The sequence below is a fragment of the Peromyscus leucopus genome, chromosome 1 (genome assembly GCF_004664715.2).
Source record: "Peromyscus leucopus breed LL Stock chromosome 1, UCI_PerLeu_2.1, whole genome shotgun sequence".
NCBI classification, from domain to species: Eukaryota; Metazoa; Chordata; class Mammalia; order Rodentia; family Cricetidae; genus Peromyscus; species Peromyscus leucopus.
The window spans coordinates 15,546,145-15,566,786 of record NC_051063.1 but is presented as its reverse complement, the minus strand read 5'-3'; the positions used below and the strand labels follow the sequence as shown (position 1 = coordinate 15,566,786).

General features: G+C 45.5%; 1 protein-coding gene and 1 pseudogene across 4 annotated transcripts in view; both read right to left on the bottom strand.

The window, feature by feature from the left end:
- Cemip2 (cell migration inducing hyaluronidase 2) overlaps positions 1–15,615 on the bottom strand; it is an 83,600-nt gene extending 67,985 nt beyond the window's left edge. Inside the window, exons 1-3 of one of the 4 annotated variants that reach the window (XM_037205295.1) lie at positions 15,526–15,605; positions 12,845–12,927; positions 1,095–1,437 (exon numbers count right to left, since the gene is read on the bottom strand). In XM_037205295.1, the coding sequence (XP_037061190.1) occupies positions 1,095–1,425 (331 nt within the window). In that variant the 5' untranslated portion in view covers positions 1,426–1,437; positions 12,845–12,927; positions 15,526–15,605. Of the gene's footprint in view, positions 1–1,094; positions 1,438–12,844; positions 12,928–14,333; positions 14,777–15,525 lie in introns of those variants that run through there. The other 3 variants (XM_028893917.2, XM_028893909.2, XM_028893901.2) reach the window with 3 other exon arrangements.
- A 4,133-nt stretch (positions 15,616–19,748) lies between these two features.
- Positions 19,749–20,409, bottom strand: LOC114710780 (annotated as a pseudogene).
- Positions 20,410–20,642: the final 233 nt, after the last annotated feature.

The window sequence follows — 20,642 nt, the reverse complement described above, 5'->3', positions numbered from 1 at the left end:
CTCTCTCTCTCTCTCTCTCTCTCTGTGTGTGTGTGTGTGTGTGTGTGTGTGTGTGTGTGCGCGCGCGCGCATGCACACATGCTCCTGAAGATCAGAGAGTGGGTCACGCATGGAGACAAGAGAGTAACCCAGAGAGTCACCCCTCAGTCAGGCTAGGCTGGCTCCATTCAGAGTCAGGAATCTTTCTGGTCCCACCTTCCCAGTGCTGGATTACAAACACATGCGAACATACCGAGTTTTGTTTTTTTAAGACCTTTTTTTTAAAATTTTTATTTATGTGTGTTTGTTTATGAATGTATGTCATGTGTATGCAGGAGTCCAATGAAACCAGAAGAAGGTATGGGATCCCCTAGAGCTCAACGTGGTTGTGGGCCACTGTCCTACCCCTTGTAGATTTTGGGAACTAAACTCAGATCCTCACCAACTGAATTACCTCCTCAGCACTGATCATTAAATTTCTGACCTGACTTCTTGACAAACAAATGTCACTTAAGAAATGAAAATTCCCTGTATGATATTTAGCCATGAACAGAATGGGTGGGACTGGACAAATGTATCAACTCACACACACAGATAGACGTTTCTTTTAAGGATACACTCCATAACTCAAAAGTATTTTACACTGTTTATCAAGCCTGTTTCATATCACAAAACAGTTTCTCTTTTAGTCACTTGTTGGTTTTTTTAAAATGAAGTCCACGTTATCACTATATGTATGACCAAATAAACATATTTCAATCCAGAACTCACAGCTCCCACAAAGTACAATCCTGCACTCTCACAAATTAGTAAAGAACATTTTAAGAGATGCTCCAAGAACAACTTGAACCCTGAGACACAGTGGGGAGCCAAAAATGCTAAGAAAGCCAAGCCTTCCCATTTAGTTTCCCACAGATCCCTCAAACAACTGCTCTCATTCACAAGACGTTACACCTCATCCTACCTGTGGATTAGGCAGTTAGAGCCAGCCTAAGCACCACAAGGTTTTTTTCCTTTAAAAAAAAAGTATCCTACTTCCTCTCCTTAGCTCTTCTTTTAGACTATGCTCTCTCTATGTGCACGCACACACATGTGCATGGGCACGCAGTACATACCATCTGGAGCATATTTTGAGGATATTCCCAAAATGACTGCAAGCGCCACAAAAAAAGAGAAGCTGGTTATCGCGAAGCAGATGAAGGTGTTCTTGTGTCTCTTCTGCTTCCGGTTCTCCCTGGACGTTTGCTGCTCCTCTGAGGAGAAAGCAAAGGTTGCTGGGGCTTCTTGGCTGGTGGAGGTCAATTTGGCTGAAGCGTGGTTCTTTGGAGGAGGAGGAGGACGTAAGGGAACCACCTTGCCAGGAACATAACCAGGTGAGCGATGGCCGTTTCCGTTTTGAGGTTGCAGGAAGGCAGGGGAGTGTCCCCTGGAACCAGCGGCATACATGATACCTTGTCACTGTGAAAAGGAAGAGAAGGTTTTACACTGTAATGGCTTTAAAACTTTGTTTTGAGACAGGGTTCTGTAGACCAGGGTGGGCTAGAACTTAATATGTAACCCTCAAACAAATCTACAAGGAGGCACCATTATCCCCATTTTGTTCATGAAAAAGCTGAGCCCTAGAAAGAGATTCACACTGGCCCAGGCACCTGCTCTAAAGATTGACCTCTTAACAGTTTGTGAGGGCATAATCAGAACCTAACAGCCCTCAAACAGCATGTTAATCTCTGGAATCTTCCATGAATAAGTTCAGCCGACTAACCATATGGGATTTTTTTTTTTTTAAGCTGAGAAAAAGTGTCACACACAAAGGCCCTCCTCTCTATGTTCATTATAGTCAGCACTAAGAACAAGTTGGGGATGAAACTGTTAATTTGGGGGGGCAGGAGGGAAAGAATACAAAAGGGAAGGGGGAGGAAGGGAAGAGCCAGCTAGCTCTACCATATAATGTCTTGCTACGGTAACTGTTGATAACTATGATGTGCTTAACAGCTTCAGAAATATGACACCCAACCTCGTCCATCATATTCTTTCCTTAACAACCAGAGCATCCCAAGTCACCTGGCTGCATCCAATACCCTCACAATAAATTTCCCATGCCTACTACCAAATAAAGAAGAACTTAGTTGTGCAGGGAGCCACCAAATGACTCCCAACAATCAGCAAACCCATTAAACATAAAAGGGCCCACTAGTAAGTAGTTCCAGGACCCAAATGACATGGAAATGAGTGGGGAACACAAAGGAAGTCTAATCAGGAATTGGTCATGAGTTTACATGAGGCAAGGACCATTATCTGAGTCAGTGTGTCTGTCAAAATGACTCGGTCTCTGGGGCTCGATGTGTGAATAAAAGCCATTGTTTAGATGAGGCTTAAAGTCATTATTTAGTTGAAGCTTACACTTAAGACAAAGAAAAAACACTGCCATCCAAGGTGCTATTAAAGAAACTGCTGGATGTACCACGCAGCAGACTCAAACAACGAACACAGCCAAGCAGAGTGGGACAAGGAGAAAAAAAAGCCGTCCATTAACAAAAGGGATAGAGGATGTTCCTGAGTGCCAGGTTCACTGGGAGGGGACACAACTGTGATGATCTGCTGTGAAAGGGGCGGGGTCGATGCCCCTGGAGCGTCCATCCTTCCGCCTCATTGTCTCGGGGGTGAGAAGGCTGGCGTTATTTGTCAAGCTGAAGAGCCCTTTTGGGGGATAATGTTTCACACCAGATGTAGCCACAAAAAATAAAAAATAAAATAAAAAGCAGTGAGAGGCTCGGGGGAATCACCAATCCACTGGAAATAACAAGCTAACATGTCCTCAATGTCACAAAATGGCAACTTCACATGAAAACTCAGAAGGCATCTGCCATAAATGAATCCTTCTGAATCCATTAGCCCACTGGCTGAAAACTAAAAATGAGCTACCATTCTTGTCCTCAAAAGAGAAATAGTACTTCCATGATATTTTAGAATAAACAACGCAAAAAAAAATCTTATTTTCAATTCATAAAAATCATTAAAATTGTAAAACAAACATGTTTCCTTCAGGTTTCATTTCACATTGATGGATTTACTCTAGACATGGTACAATGAATACATTACTTTAAAAAATATTGATTGCCACTTAGGGATCTAAATTATTCATGAAAACGATGTCTCACGAATTCAGGAGGCAGCGGTGCTGACACCGTCTTCAGAGGAACGCCGGGGATCAGACAAAAGCTTCGCAGCATCCTCAAGGAATCTAGCTCCCAAACTCAGTTTTAAATCACTTGCTTGGAAGATAAGGCAAAATCCAGCCAGGAAATACTGCCAAAATGTGTTCAGCCTCCCAAACCCTCAACAATAGCTATTTAACCCTGAAAATCCTGTATCAAAAGGGCACTGAAGTTTCCTCGGGCATTCCAGCTTCAGTGTGAGCATCGGGCGCAGTCTGGGTTTCACTGGAGCCTCAAGTATTGCTTTAACCATGTGGGCTGGCATTAACAGTCTTGTTTGACTTATTACCAAGTCTTTTGAGCAAATATTTTTAAGTCATCATATAAGTAAATACTCATAAGATAATTATTTCAAGGACTTGTGAAATATCATCAAACACCAAAAAATTAAGGTTTAAAAACTGTGGAATAAACATCTGATCTCTACATGAAAGACTTGGGTATTCCCATTGTGGATGGCTTGCTTATTTCAGGGGCTGTGCTATGCCGTAGTAGCCTTTAAAAATGTACAGGTGTGTGTATGTGTGTGTTCCAAGTATAATAGGGCACATATTTACTCCATGTATATATACACATGCACACACACACATACTGGAAGGAAAAGGGGTGGGTAAAAATCTGTCTGATTTTGTGTTAAGTTTGGTCCCAGAAAATCTGTTCAACTACAGATTTCTCTATTTTTCTCTCTCTTCACATCTCTCCTCTCTCTCCCCATCTTTTCTCCCTGTACCCCCCACTCCCCACAGGAATTTTCTATTACTTCAGTATTCTTGAGGCTCTGAGAAACTTCACTAATCTGTGTCACTGAATGCAACTGGGAGAAATTCAGAATATTATTTCAAGGGGGAAAAAGTCAGTTCGTGTTTAACTACTACAAAATACAGTTCTGACCTGACGCTTGCTGACTGATAGGTTGCTTCACATCTGCAAGCAGGAACTCTACAAACCAGTTGGCTAAACGTTACCCTTTCACAATGGGCCATAATGGTTTCAATCACACAGCATGAAATAAGGTAGACACCAAGAAAAAAAAAAATGGAAAACCTTCCCTTCGACTTTTTGTTGACAGGAAGAAATGATGAGGCGGATCAAAGGGAAAGCCCTCCATGTGGAGACACCAGACGCACGCCGCAGGTGCTTATCACAGAGTGATAGAGGACGCTTTGCTCCCATTCTGTATCATTAGTCTCTGAAATCACCCAGCCCTTCCGCCCACTGTAGAGGCTCCCACTGTCCTTCATCAGACATGTACACATCCAATCATACTGAACACTCAATTAGAATCCAAAAGCCAGGGGTGGTGGTGCACACCTTTAATCTCAGCACTCAGTGGGCAGAGGCAGGCGGATCTGTGTGAGTCTAAAGCCAAGCCTGCGTGAGATCCAGGAAAGCCGAGGCTACACAGAGAAACCCTGTCTCAAGGAGAAAAAAAAATGCAATCCTTTTGTTTTGTTTATACTCTTTCAAGTTCCTCCTATAACGTATGTGTGTGTGTGTGTGTGTGTGTGTGTGTGTGTGTGTGTGTGTGTGTGTGTGCTGGGATTAAAGACATGTGCCACCACTGCCTGGCTCCTCCTATGATTTTAAAGAGAATCTACTTTTTTGGTTTTGGTTTGTTTTTTGGTATGAGTGCTCTGTCTGCACATATGCATGCCAGAAGAGGACATCAGATCCCACTGTAGATAGTTGTCAGCTGCCATGTTGGGTGCTGGGAATTGAACTCAGGACCTCTGGAAGAGAAGCCAGTGTGCTCCTAACCGCTGAGCCATTTCTCCAGCCCCGAGAGAATCTATTTTTTAAATGGAAATTTTAGGCTTCTAGAAACAGCCAAGATATCAGCATAGTCTAATCAAAGATTTCCTGAGTAAGGTAATAATGTTTGGAAAACAATCAACTGAATGGTCAACAATCTTTGCTTCTAAGAATGTTTGTGCAACTCATTAAATCTGGCGAGGCCATCTCTTTTATCAAGATCTTAGAAAATCTTTACAATGTAATCACTGTTATGTCTAAAATGTAAAAACATACAACACAAAGTAAAATATTCCGGGAAAGAGGTGTACACAAATTCTAAAAGCAAACAACATTCTACTATAGTCATCTGAACTTCTGACCCAATCAAGCTGTTGGCTCCCAGCTGCTTTGAATTTTCAATTAAGATTCTATATTCCCAACTTCCTGTCTCAGAAAGAGACACGACAGGGCTTAACAATCAAGTGACCATCAAGTCTGTACTTTGGCTTAGTTTAAAGGGATGACGTTAGGTGTCGCATCCAATTTTTCTTTAGCATTCAATTTTTCTTTACACAGAGATTGTGCCTGCTGCTAAACAATGCGCTCAGGCTTGAACACACAAAAGTGTTCAGTAAGAAATGAACTCAGAGCCGGTGGTGGCGCACACCTCTAATCCCAGCACTAGGAGGCAGAGGCAGGTGGGGCTCTGTGAGTTCGAGGCCAGCCTAGCTTACAGCCTGAGTCCCAGGACAACCAGGGCTACACAGGGAAACCCTTTCTCAAAGAGAGAGAGACAGAGACAGAGAGAGACAGAGACAGAGAGGGGGAGAGAGGGGGAGAGAGGGGAAGAGAGGGGTTGAGAGGGGAGAGAGGGGAGAGAGGGGAGAGAGGGGAGAGGAGAGAAAAGAAATAAACAGCACCCAGGGACTTTTTAGGCCCTTCCATTTCTCAAACTTCCAAGTATATACTTAAATATCATCAATGTCATAAATCTTTTGTATTTTAACACATATAGACTTCTGTGGAATGGAGAGTTTGGAAAGGGGGATGTGTAGTTTAGGGAAATATATTTTATACATTGCATTCCCAAAGCATACAGTATAAAATATGTTTTTCTAAAGTGAGGGAAGAATTCAACAGGAATCCCACGTCTATACATACAATGGCTACTTGGAAGAAAACAGCAGGTTGAAAGAGTTATGTGCACTTTCCTCTGAGATCTCCGATTTGAATGTGCACACCTCAGAGAACTGCAGGCCCTCCAGGCCATATACACTGCTACCACAGGACCACACTACGTACGCCAGGCCCCGCCACCTCCTCATCCGTGCCATGTCCGCCCTATCTCAACATCAGGGTATGTCGCCATCCCTGCAACTGCCTGGCTTTGAAACCTTAGCTGACTTTCACTGCGACCGGTTTACTTAGAGTGACCCTGTCTCACTGTCATGAAGCACTGTGTACCAGGCCACGGTCCCCGGGTGCAAGAGGAACAGATGGGCTCTGACTACAAATCCCCACCATGAAATAAAGGACAGAGATTCGGAAACTAATTATTTTATATTCCCATCTGCTTTCTCCACTCGATCAATGTAGACACATAGAACGAATGTCACCTGTCACCAAAATTAAGTACTAAGTATTATTCATATTATCTTCCTCACAAACAAAAACTCCTCTAGAAGATACTAAGGTTATTAACAACACTACAGGGAAACTGTAAGGAATCTTTCAAACTTCCAACCCTAAAAAGACCAACTTCACTTAAAAAAAAAAAGAAAGAAAAAAAAATCACTATCACTAATCATTTACATTGAAATAAGTATTTTTACTTCAAATTATTTTTCCTACTCCAAAAATCACTTTTCAATTAAGTTATACTATCCTAGAAAGCTATAGTCAGGGTATAGTAAGCACTTAAAAAACAAAAATTAGAAATAAGAGGCTGCCCTAAAAAAAAATAACAAAACAACTAAGTACTTACATTTAAAATAGTAAGTGTTCCTAGTGAAATTAGCAACCTAGGTACAATTTCACTGAGTATGTCCTTAACAAGTTATACTATAAAAGTGACCCTTAAGCATTTTAATTAATTCTTATGTCCCTGTTCGTCACGCCATATGAGGAAGCTGTCTAACAATAAATCTACTAAACAGCCCAACCCTAAGTCCTCAAGAGCTGAAACATGCTCAAGGCTGAGGTACACCATCACCCCAGTGTTAGGAAAAATACTGCCTATCTAGAGTGAGCAACACATCTAGCTAACACCACTTGCCCAAGCAAAAGAAAAGCAAAAGGGGCAGAGCACACAGGCATCCAGGTGGACTGTGGAGGGACAATTAAGAATGATGTTCTTCTAGAATAAGCTCCTGCAATAGGGCAAAGAGACCAGACCAAACCAAACTGGATTCAGTCACTCATGCTCCATGCCCCATAATCAACCTGTAATTAAAAGAAGGAAAAAAACAGGTCTCAAAACACAAATGTCCCCTGAATCCAGAGCCCTTGCAGTGAGAAGGACCTTCCTGCGGCTGTGCACAGAAAATGAGAACCTGCCTTAGGCAGAGGCTAGCCAGTCAGCTTTGACTGACTTCCGTTTCCTTCTTCCCATCCTACAGGGCCCGCTGTTCTGCAGAGTGAGAGCTGCCCCCATTCACAAATCCCTAATAAAAGCCAAGCAGATCCACGACTGTATATTGTGTGGTTCCTACTTCTGACAGAGCTCAAAGGTTCCTCAATCTGAAGAATTAGACAAAGGGGAAGAGTCATTTGCATCTCGGCCCTCGGCTGGCTGTTTCTTTTTATCCCCTTACTCTTCTTCAGAGTCCTTCCCTCCCCTGTTTCCCCCACACACACCGTTCATTCTCTTAAAAAGCTCCTTCCCCCCTTCCAAGGCTCCTTAGGCCAGCTCCCACCCTCCCCTCACCCTTGATCCCCATTGGCTAGAAAGACACAGAGGGGCTTCCAACCTGCTGACAGTGACAGATGGCTGGGCAGAGGCCCACAATGGAGGCCCCCATACGTCATCCCCTTGCAGCTGACCTTCCAAAGAAAAACCCAAAGCTGGGGTCTGACCTGGAGGAGGCTAATTTAATTAATACAGCAAAGGGCAGGGCTGCCAGCGGCCTGCCTTGGCTGGCTGCATTCTCTGCAGACTGCCTGGGATAACCCTTTAAAATGTTGTCTAAGAAGACGGCGCGGGGCGGGAAGTTATGTCGGTAGAGCTGAAAGGTAGGGAAAAGACTAAAAGAAGAGGTGTGCTTTGCACAGACGCACCAAAAGGTCATGACCTAGTGACACACTAACACTGAAATGCTATGACTCACAGAATAAAGACTATGCTATGGCCTGGTTTTCAGATCAAGGACGATTATCAATGATGCCCAAATTGAAATGATCCAGGCTACTCAATCATGAGACTGGAACCCATGTACACTAACCGCCCTTCACCCCCAAAAGAAGTTTTCTAATCAGAGAACACAAGAACAAATTCCTTTGTTTGTGTTTGTATTTTGAGACATGGTTTCTCTATGTAGCTTGGCTGTCCTGGAATTCATTATGTAAACAAGGTGGCCTCAAACTCAGAGATCCATCTGCCTGGGATTAAAGGTGTGCACCACCATCTCTTGACACAAGGGTTCTGCCTCACAAGAGAGACGTAGTGGTTACAACATACACATTTTCGCACGCACGCACGCACGCACGCACTCACTCACTCACTCACTCACTCACTCACTCACTCGTGCGCGAAGCATGCAGACATGCCTGTATATGCATAGATGGCCATCCAATCAAGAAGCTCCAAGTCTAGCACTAAGCTAAGGGTAGTGGGGAGATAATGTGAGTCAACATGTAATGACAGTTTGTGGTGGGACAAAGAAACTAGTTTGGTAGATCTGAATTTATACAATCTCATTCAGTTTCCATGAATACAACACACTTTGTGTTTCCTAAAAGCCCCATCGAACTGGTTCACCCAAATGTAGACCACTCCTGCCAATTCCCTTACCTTGTGAGTGTGCACTAACAGCCACCTCTGAGCTCTGACACTGAGGACAGCGCACAGCTCAACAACAACCAAGGTGGTTAGGGAAACCGCAGACCCAACAAGTCCCTTGTAGTCTTTGGATCCTGAAGGCATGATGTCACCTGTAGGTGAGTTCTAAGTCAGACTACAAGGCATACTCCATCTTCTCCCAGACCATGTGAAACCTTAGCCAAGCAAAGCGGCAATGCTACACCTTGTCAGCAATTGCCCTGATGGTCACCAGGACTGCATGCCTGGTACCCTGGAGTTGCTCCTCCCAAGAACAAGATGGTGGCTGAACTTCCAACAGCTAAACAAGGGAGGGCTGAAAACCTGAGAAGCATGATCAGCCCAGGTGTCCCAGACTCAGTAACAACAGCAACAAAAACAAAAACGACTAGAAGGTTCCAGGTCAAGGTAAGACAGCATGGTAACTGGGCAGCTAGGAAAAGTTAGCTACTGGCTGACCCTGGTGAAATGGCTGTAGGTCAGGCCATGCCGACATTTGGCCTTGTGAGACAGACCTTCAAATCCATCCCATTTCCTTTCACAGCTCACAGTGCTAGCTCCTCACCACGAACAGCCTTTATTTATATTTGATTATGCCATACGGTGGCCGGGGAGTGGTTATCAATGCATTCCCATTGAGCAATTAAAGCCACATCTTTAACTTCTTGAGTACAGTCTTTTAAGCTTCATATAGGACTTCACAGTCAGTCAACAAAGTCGGCTTTACAGCAGTGGCATTTCCAAAGAAAAGACACCCACGATGAATTTTTCTCATTTCTTCTGAAATGGGATGGGAGGCATTTTTTTTTCTGCTAATAATTCAAACTTGCCAAATATTCATTCTTTGGCAAAGAGTATTGGAACAAACAGCCAAAACCAATATAATGCCGAAGGCACCCAGTCTCCAAAATGAAAGCCAATAGCTAAGTAAAAGCTTCCAAATCAATAACTGGTTCACTCAAGAGACTCAGTATCCAGATCTGACCAAGAAGACACCTAGTTTGTGGTGTAGTAGGTTGTGTGTTTTAAGATATTTCATCAAGGGGCTGGAGAGATGGCTCAGCGGTTAAGAGCACTGCCTGCTCTTCCAGAGGACCAGGGTTCAATTCCCAGCACCTACATGGCAGCTCACACCTGTCTGTAACTCCAGTTTCAGGGGACTCAATACCCATGGCAAAACACCAATCACATTTTAAAAACAGATATTTCATCAAACTCAGAGTCAATAAGGGCAATTCCTTTCTCAGCGGCTCAATATGAATTGTCTTAAATTGCAATTCTTTCCAGCAACCACCCCCCAACAGCATTAACACAGTGCAAAAACAATTTTGGCACACTAAAGCTAAGACCATAATCACTCCTCAGCAACCTGTGTAGCATAAAATTCTCATCCACGTGACAGGTAGAAGGAGGCAGACATGGAGTTCAAGATCATCCTTTGCTGTATACAAGTTCAAGGCCAGCCTGAGCTACTTGAGACACTACCTCAAACAAGCAAACAACAACAAAAGCTCTTGTTAAATTTACTTTACTTCTACCTACTGTCCAAACTAAGAAGCAGTCTTGGCATGTAAAAAGGTCACCAGTTTCCACCTCGTAAAGACAATGTCTTGTTACAAATCTGTTTACAGAGGGGATTTCAAAACTGATTTGTCTCAGAGATCAAAGGACTAATTTGTAAGGAGACAGCAATTACAGTTTCCGGGTCTGTTTCTCTTTGTAAAGAGACGTTTTACTTGAGAGCCTATGCCTCCCTTATCTATATGATGCCATGTGCCTTGCCTAGTCTAAAACTGCAATAAAATATTTGCTGAACATAGCTCTTGAAAACCAGCATTAAAAGTTTCTCAAAATGAGCAAAGAGGAAAAAAAAAGAACACCCATACTATCCCTAGCATGCTTCTATTCTGTGATTCACAAAAATGTCTGTTTCCAGGAACTTGCTTCTTACAAAAAAGCGTACTTCTTCAATATTGCAAATTTGCATCCTGTTTAGAGAAACTGCAAGTAAAGCTAACGTTGTTACATGAAGTTCCTTATTTGACAGAAATGTATCACAAACATCACCTACTACATGCACCATATTATGGATAAATAAACATGGGAGATGAAAAGACATGGGTCTACCTTTTAAACAGGTACAATGAGTTTCTAAGCCCAAGTGAAACTATTTAAACACTTAAATAACTGCCAACAAAAGCAAAATGGAAAAGAAGAATAAATAGGGAAGGTGGGGAAATTACTGTCTGGAAAGAAGAACAAAGGGGTTCTTGTTCCTGCTCAGCCATCACTTCACTACATGACCTTACCTAATTAGTGAGCCTCTCGGGTCCCCACTTCCTAGCTTTACCATTATTTTTAGGCTCCCCTGGAACCACAGGCCAGGATTCAGCATGGACAGCAGTATCCAACACCCTGAATCACATTCACATCACCCAAAAAAAGCCACATTTAACTTTAGAGCTTTAACTATCTGAGTCTGGATTTCCATCAAAAGCAATTTACAAAACGTCAGCTGGCCTCGTGTCCATTTCCAGTGGAGAGCGTAAGCAAGTACTGCTTACAGTTTCACGTTTCCCCCGACAACAGCTGCTGTTAGGAGAGCATTTAACAGTCTCGACGGAAATTATACCTCTTTACAAATGGAGAAAATAAAAGTGATGTTCACAGTCTCAGAGAGGCAGCTGCCCTCCCCAACCCGATGCCTATGTTGACCTTGTTGGGACAGTGAAGTAGAAGGGAGCAAGCTTGGGATACAAACTCAGACAAGGCCCTCTTGAGTGATGCCCCAACTGGACAGCCCATCCCTCTGATCCATGCTCACAAGCCAAAGCCAGCAAAAAGATTTCCTGTGAATGGGAAGGGCAGATACTTTGACAAGGGAGGTACCTCACAGAATAGCAGCCAGGCGGCAGTCCCAGACACCTGCTTCCATTCTGAAAAGAGCCAGCCTAGGCTACACAGTGAGACCCTGTCTCAAAAAACTAAAGAAGAAAAAAAGTGGCCCTTCCTATGCCAATTTTCAGTCTCTACTATTTTATCTGATTTAACAAATAGTTTCAGAAACTGTTCTACTGCCCAATGTCCAGTAAGCACTTCCTCCTAAAGCACAGGCACAGTGAGTCTCCATTCACACGCTGATAAGATCTTAGCGTTTTGCTTGGGTCCCCAGCTGCAGTCTTACTCATCTCTGTCCATGGAAAACATACAGGGATCTCCTGCCCTCTGGCCTCCCCATCTGCAGCCACTCCTTCACTTCCCTCTCCCACTAACAGAAAGTGCCACAGAGCATGCTGAGAGTCCTCCAGAACGTCTGGCACATGATGAGTGATTTATAAGTACTCAGTTAATGGATCCGTGGCAGATGGACAGATGGGTGCATTACTAATAAGTATTTCAGCGCACTTTATAATGTATAGACATTTATAAATGTGGGTCTCAAACTATAAATCCAATAGTGATTTTGGTTTTCTCTTTCTGAAATGTGGCTCATCTCTCTCAGCTTCAGAAGCTTGCTCAGAGGCACACAGCTAGTAAGTGGTATCCTTTCAATGTCATAATGGCCCAGACGCCCACTTCTCTTTGCCCATTTTCTTGGTAGCTGTGAGGACAGGCTTGGGGTGTTAGGGCATAACTGGGGGGTTGCCACATTCAGCTTTCATGTGATTCTAACGCTTCAGGAACTCCACTAGTTGTAGGCTAGATGGAGAAAGCAGACCTTCCTCAGACAATTAGCCATGGAGTGGCTATTGCACAGAACTTCACAGGAGCCCAAGGAAGAATGGATATCCTAATGTCTTGTACAAACACACACACACACACACACACAGAGAGAGAGAGAGAGAGAGAGAGAGAGAGAGAGAGAGAGAGATACACTCACCACACTTCTCAGCTTACTCTCATCCACAGGCAGAGAGAGACAGGTGATGGATCAGAATTCACTTCTAACCTTAATTTTCTGTCCTGTAAGGACAAAAATCAGTTAAGTCAGAAGACAAATTTCCAGCTCCAATGCACAACCTCCTTTGATTCTAGAGCACATACACATAACTAAGGCGAGTCATTTCAAAGACAGGAGAAACTACCATTGCAAGCTGCAAACGGTCCTCTATTTACTAAATGAACAGCATGCTGGGTGCACATTCTGCTTCCCCCAGAAATGCAAACTCAAAAGAACTCTTCGATAGATAATGAGCAACACACCAGAGTAGGACACCTAGACCAGTGCTGAAGGTTCAAGCTTCCTTAATCTCTAGGGATATATATATATATATATATATATATATATATATATATATAATATTTGGGTTTTGCAACCATTTCCAACAGATATGCCTGGTTGCAGTGGGAATTCAGGCCTCCCTCAGCTCGGATGGAACTTTTTTCCAGCCTTGTCTCCTTCTAAATTCTCTTTCCACTGGAAAGAGCTCTCAAGACATACGCACACCTTCAACATGTGCGACTGTGCAGCATCACACTTCATCATTGGCACAAGGGCGTCCAAGACCGTGATTGGAGCCGAATAGTTCCTAAAATACTAGGCACTCTATCTTTAACCCCAACTGCTGATGAAAGGAGACATATATCAAAGCCTGTTTTCCTAACTTTAAGTGGAGGGTTTAAGTGAGATGTTTCCGCTCCAGAGAGAGATCCGGTGACAAGCATCAACCCCCAGCAGAGGGTATGCAGGCAAGGCAGGACCTTGGTTTTATTACTGGAGAGTAGTAAGTAGTATTAAGTGCAGCACCTCAGGGCACTCACAGCGAGAACCCCATTCTTTGCCAGGACCTGCGGGGAAATGTTGGGAGTGGAGTCCTGTGCTAAAACTGGTCCCCAATTTTAACGATGCCCAGATCCTGAAGCCTCGCCTTACTACAAGAAGCAGGGTCACACTAACTCAGGGGAATAGGAGACAAAGATTCCCCCCACAAACTTTACACAAGCGCGCGCTTGCGGACGCCAAGGCTCCACAATACACATTCCACCAATCTTTCACTGCAGTCCGCATCCTCCACGCAGCCTTTCCAGAAAGTTTAGGGCTGTTCACACTGACTTTAAAAGGTCCATTGTTACCCTCTCCAGAAACACAAAGTGGTCGAAAAGGGGATCAAGCCCCGATTCCCAAGGAGCCCCTTTTCCTGGAAGAACATTGAGTCTGGGGGCGCGTATGGAGAGCCCTGGCGGGGAGGCGCAGGCGAAGGCGGACGCTGGAACCCACGAGACGGGGGGCTTCTCCGCAAAAACGCCAGCGCGGGGACGGACAGCCAGGCCTCCGGGACGCCAAGGTGCGCGAGCCGGGTCCGCGCCCTCCGGGCCCCGGGGACCGCCAAGGAGGCGGGGCTGGGGACCCGGGACCAGCGGAGCCTTACCTTCCCCTCCCCCTCCTGGCGTCGGTCTACTCAGGTGTCTACGCGGTGGCCCGAGGAGCGGCAGAGGAGCTCCTGGAGTCCCCGCGTGCGGATCTCCTCTCCATGGCCAGGAACCCGGGACCCGCCGCCTCTTTGAAGGCAGCGGCAGCCGCAGCCGCAGCCTCCGCCGGAGGAGAAGCAGTCGCGACCGGGGAGTAACGCTCCTCCCTCCGCCTCCGCGGCCACCTCCTCCAGCCAGCCCGGCTTGGCGCTCTTGGATCCTTCCCTCCCGGAGGAAGAGGAGGGGAATCGCCGTCCAGGCGGCGCGAGCCCGTGCGGCCCGGAGACAATAGCGACAGGGCGCGTTCCCGAGCCGCGCAGGTCGCCGGTCGGCGGGCGCCGCGGCTCGCTAGGGTCCCCCTCGGGCGCCACCGGCCACACAAGCGCCGGCTCCGCTGGGCCGAGAGTGCTGCGGATTGGGCAGAAGGCGGGGAGCTAGGGAGGCGGGCGCAGAGGCGGGGCCTACGGCTGGTGGGCGGGGCTTGTTGTCGGAGGGACGAGGCCTGCGGAGGCCCCTCCCACCTCAAGCAGCAGCCGAAGGCTCAGCGCCTCCCGTAGCCTCCAGCGGGGAAGAGCTCACCCTGGCAGTGCCGGCGGCCAGGACTCCAAGGCGGCGCCCTGGGTTTGGCTGCAGATGACTACCTGGGCGTTCGCGGGAACCGGCTGAGCTGAAACTGAGTCTGCGCTCCTCAGTAACCTTAACTGAGCCTGAATCGGTTTCCCGCCGTCTCCTAGTGACCTGAGCCTGCAGCCCCATCACCTGCAGAAATCTGACCACGTTACTGGGCATCCATCACCTCCAGGATTAAGCCGGATCCTCTGCCCTCATCACCCCTAGCTGAGTCTAATACTGCTTCCCTGTCACCTCTTGACAAGGCCAATGTGAGCCTACAGTCCCCATCACTCGAAACTGAGCCTGCATTTTCTCCGGTCTGGCCACGCTGCCGAACCCACATTACCACCACCACCCACCCCCCATTTCCCAGGGTTGATCTCTATTCTCTTCCCTCATCCCCCAATAGCTGAGTTAGACATGATCTTTGATCGCTCCCGAATGAAGCTGACACCGCATTATCCCCCAATAATATCTCGCAAGCCCTCCCACACCCCAAACTTTCTGTGCCTCAGGTCACGGCGCCTCGATTGCCCCCACCTGGCCAGCAAGGGATCTGGGTTCGTAACCCCCTCCGCTGAGGCAGCGTGCTCTTGACTTCAGATTGTTCCGTTGGGAGATTGGAGCAGCCCCAGCATCTCGCCTAGGGGCCAGAATAAATACACCTAGGTCCGGGCCACGCCTTCTACCCACGCTATTCTACAGTGGCTGAAGCTTGCAGGGGGCGGGGTTGAAACACTGAAAGCCACTCCTCAGCCCACACTACACCAAAATACACTGGCGGGGTGGCTTAAGTAGCCCTGCCACCAACTGGTCCCCGCGCGGAAGTTGCTCTTGCAGCGGAAAAGCCTTGCCTGCAGCTAAGGGCGCGACCTGACTTGATCCGTTAGACCCACGAGGTCCGGAGCTAATGACAGCTGCAAGATTGCTAAATCCAGACAGTCATCATCCTCTATTTAACTCAGAGTTGGACGTGTCCCCCTGGGGAACTGTTTCAGTGAATACTGTACAGACAGGATTGTTCATTTTTCAGGCTTGCTTTTTTTGTTTGTTCGTTTGCTTTCTCCATCCTTCCAGTAAAAATTCCCTCATGTAACCATGACACACCAGCAGGAAGGAAGGGGAAAACCCTATTTCCAAGGTTTGGTTCAGGACTTTGTAGAACTGAATCAGTGTTTCCAGACTGGGGCAGATAAGAATCTCCTGAGATCCTGAAAAACTTGGATTCCCCCAGCAAAGCACTATGGATTGAGTCAGAGGAGTCTGCAAAACGCAAATTTTGGAACCGCTTCTAGAACGTATCCACAATTAACATAAAACCTTGGAAAGATGCACCAGAGGAGCAGCTCCACCTACTTCTGAGATGTCACAGACTCCTCAACCATCTGCCAGCTCCAGCTCCAGTCCCTTTGGGGAGAGAAAAAGGACGACTTAAAAATAATAGCACAGATGGTTTTCTACAATAAACTGTAAAGGAAGAAGGTTACTTTCAGTGGCCTCAAAGTGAGATGTTTAGAACTTGAGAGCCCCCTGGGTGGTGGAGGTGGCTGAGATATGACTTGGTGGTTAAGAGCACTTGCTTCTCTTCCAGAGGACCCAGGTTCTATTCCGGGGACTACATGCCAGCTCACAGCTGTCTCTAACTCCAGGGAATCCAATGCCCTCTTCTGACCTCAGTGGTAGGTACATAGACATACATGACACACATACAGGCAAAATACACATAAAATAAAAATTATTCTTAAAAAAGAAGAGAGGCAGCCTCTCTCTCTCTCTCTCTCTCTCTCTCTCTCTCTCTCTCTCTCACACACACACACACACACACACACACACACACACACACACACACACCCTTATAGATCAAGATTCTACTCCTGTTACCTGCTGGATGTGGAAATGGCATCTTTGCAGATGTGAATAAGTTAAGAGTCTTGACTGAGAGATTTTCTGAGTCACCAAGGCAAGCCCTAACTGCAACCACACTTACAAGAGGAAGGCAGAGAGAAATTTAAACCACAATGGTGTGGAAGGTGTGTAAACAGGGAGGCAATGATGGGGTGACACAGCCCAGGAGTCAGGGAGGAAAGCAGCCACCAGAAGCTGGAAGGGTCCAGGAAGAATTCTCCCTAGAAGCTGACTATACTAGTGAAATGCCAGACCTCTAGAAATGCAGGAATCAATTTATTGTTTTGATCTATCGATTTGCGGTCATGTGGTCCTGAGGTACCCTGCATCCTGACTTGTGCCACATTTGTCAAAATGCCTTTCTTCTGAATCTTTATTAAGCATCAGGCACTTTGCTCGGAGTTCAGATATGTTATATAAATCCTCCCAAAAGTTATGAAGCCAATTTTGGAGATGTAACACTGAACCTGGAATGTTTGAATAGCTTGTGCAAGAGTGTATTAGAATTAAGTTGGCCAATTACTCTGTAGCTAAAAATAGTCATTGCAAATTCATATAAACCATTTTACTAGAGGTTTTGATTGTAAAGAGCTCTTCCATTACCTGTATTCACTGCCAAACCAAGGAACATGAGAGTCAGAGAGACTAAGGAGGCAGAGGAATCCTGTGTCTTCTGCTCAGTTTTCTTGTGAAACTGAAGTCTGTTAAGGGAGTGGTTGGATATTTTTTTTTCATAGACTACTTTTGAGAATTTTATAAACTTTGTTTTAGATGTTCATCTGGAACATGAAAAATCAAAAACTGCTAAGAAAGGGGAAACAAAGGGACGGACTGAGAGCACATAGACTCCTCATCAGGAGTACCAGGGAACCAGGTTCTGAGGCAGTGTCAGGATGTTCTTTAGGCCTGTCCACCAGGTGGCACCTGGAAGTGGAAGGGCCCAAAAGCGGGCGAGAGAGGAGAAGCTCTGTGGCAGTGTATTCTCAATGCCCACCACCAACCCCACTGGAAGCTTTGGGCTAGCATGGTTCAGCAGAATGACTGCATCTAGATGGTGAGGTGTTTGGATACTCTTTTGAAGCAGCCATTGGACATGGCCCATCCTGGGAATATCACCCACTTACATGGTATTTGTTGTCCTCACCACTATGTTCAAAAGCATCAAGGGGCAGGGGGTGCTCAGAGCATGTCCCCCACCCCCTCTGGTCATGCCTATGTCTTTACCGTCTTCAAGCAGGATAACTCATTGTTTGAGAGTTAAGATCCTTTAGTCAGATTGCCTGGGTTAGAACCCAGGTCCACAGCTCACTACTATAACTCTGGACAAGATGCCCAACCTCTCTGGGTTGCATATTTGCATTTTAAAAGAGGAATAGTAATAATGGTAACTAACTGACAGAGCCATTGTGAGAATTAAATACAGAAATGCTGTAAGCGACTTAGCTGGGCAGCTCACAAGTTTCCATCCATTTGTGCTACCCAGTGATTTTTTTTTTTTTTTTTTTTTTTTTTTTTAGGGAGGCACAGGAAACTGGTGGCTCTTGGAATCCAGGCCATACCTGAAGGTCACAGATAAATAAAAACCCCTACCCACTGCTGCTGACCAGGTGGATGAAAATGGAAGTGCTTTGGGAGGGAAAGGGGAGGACCCTCATGCTGAGATAGGGAGCAAATTAGGGCCACTAGATAGTCGTAATTTCCTCAGTTATGATAAAAGATAAGTTAGCTATAAAACCTTAAACTCACAAATATAAGATAGATAGGACATCTTCTTTAATATTGTAACTATAATTCTTGCTCGGTAATTGTTTTGTTATATGTAATTTTACCATGTTAAAGTTAAAACCTTCCTTTTTAAAAAAAGAAGAAAGGGGAAGTGCTGTGGATATCACTCTATATAAATAAAACACTGATGGCCAGTGACCAGGCAGGAAGTATAGGCGGGACAAAGAGAGAAGAGAATTGGGGAAACAGGAAAAAGGAGGAGAGACACTGCAGCCACCGCGAGGAGAGGCAACCTGTAAAGACGCCGGTAAGCCACCAGCCATGTGGCAAGGTATAGATTTATAAAAATGGGTTAATTTAAGATAAAAGAACAGTTAGCAGGAAGCCTGCCACGGCCATACAGTTTATAAGTGATATAAGTGTCTGAGTGATTATTTTATAAGTGGATTGTGGGACTGCGGGGCTTGGGGAACCTGGAGAGAAGCCCTCCAGCTACACCTCTGTGTCCAGCAGTCCGTCGCCATCTCTTGTTTTGCAGTTTCTAGCTTTAAACCTTTTCATGACAGTTCATCCCTTGACTTTCATCCCCTCCTCCCTCAGCAGCTCTCCTCCAGTCTGTTAGAACTCAGTTCCTTCAGTCTTTCACCCTGTGAAGGTCAGAGTGATCGTTTCAGAGTTGTATAGACCTGGTCATACTTGTTCCTGTTAGCCCCAGTGAGTGCATGGGTGTGGAAATGATTCATGAGAAAGGTGTTGATAGGCCATTTCCCATCCACACCTTCATTACGTTCTAGAAGCAGCCCGCCCCCACCCACTGGGTGCAATAACATTACAGAATGTTAGTGTGACCTTTCTCCACCATGGCACAACTGTGTGTCTACAGACCTTCTTTTCTTTATTTATTTCCCTGTGTCCAGCCAACTACATTCTCACACTTTATTGATCCTAATGAAGGCTCTGTGTGTGCTTCCTGTTGAGCTTGCTGGCCATTTGCCTTAACTTATGATGTAAGCAACCCTGGTGTAATTAAAACTCTGACACGGTCTTTTCACAAAAAGGAAAAACATGTATGTACTCTATTTCAAACCTCTAAATTCTATTTGATTGATAAGAATTAAATCTCTTTTTTATAGAGAATAATAAACACCTTTATTACATGAGCTATGAATGATGCTTTATTTGCCTTTCCGGGCTTTGATCTTCCTCAGATAGAGCTCCAGCTCCTTGCCTTCTAGTACATAGCCATCTGCTCTGCCACTCTGGCCTGGTCTTGAGGCAATACAGGCAAGAAGCTTGCCCTGCTGGAACTGCCCCTCCAGAAGACTGCTGATTTTGATGTTCTTTTTCCTTTCATTATATTTCTTTTGGATTTCCTTTGATCGTTTTTTGTTTAATATTTCTTCCTCTTCAGGAGTCAGCTTGGCCCCCTTCTTGCGGCCCAGGAGCAGCGCCTAGTGAGACTCTCATACCACTGTCGATAAGCAAAGTGCAGTTCTTCACCAGGGTCTTGGTGCAGACCAGCTCGTTATTGGATGCATTGTAGACAACATCAATGATCCTTGTGTTTCTGAGTACAACACTCAGAGCCCCAGGAAAAGTTCCCCACATCCAATCTTAGGGCATGGTACTTCTTACTGCCTCCTCGGACTCAGACTGTGTGTATATGACGAGGGCCAATCTTCGTGTTGGCAGCAGGCTGTCCCAGCTCATACTTCCGCTTCTTGTGGTCGGTCTTTCTCTTACCCCCGGTCTTGTGGCACTTGTGCCAGTTGTCTCGAGAGATGCCCATTGCTCGGCGCTGGCTGCAAGAATTAAATCTCTTATCATTCAAAAAAAAAAAAAAACCTCTGCTCTGAGGAAAAGGTAGCCTCATATAACATCTTAAAAAAAAACATACAAACTATTTTGTTGTGGTGATGGTAGTGTGTGTATGTGAATGCTATATCAAAGGTATCTGGGTGTGTGCACACATGCACGTGTGGAGTCCAGAAGTGGATACTGAGTGCCTTTCTCTATCTCTCTTCACT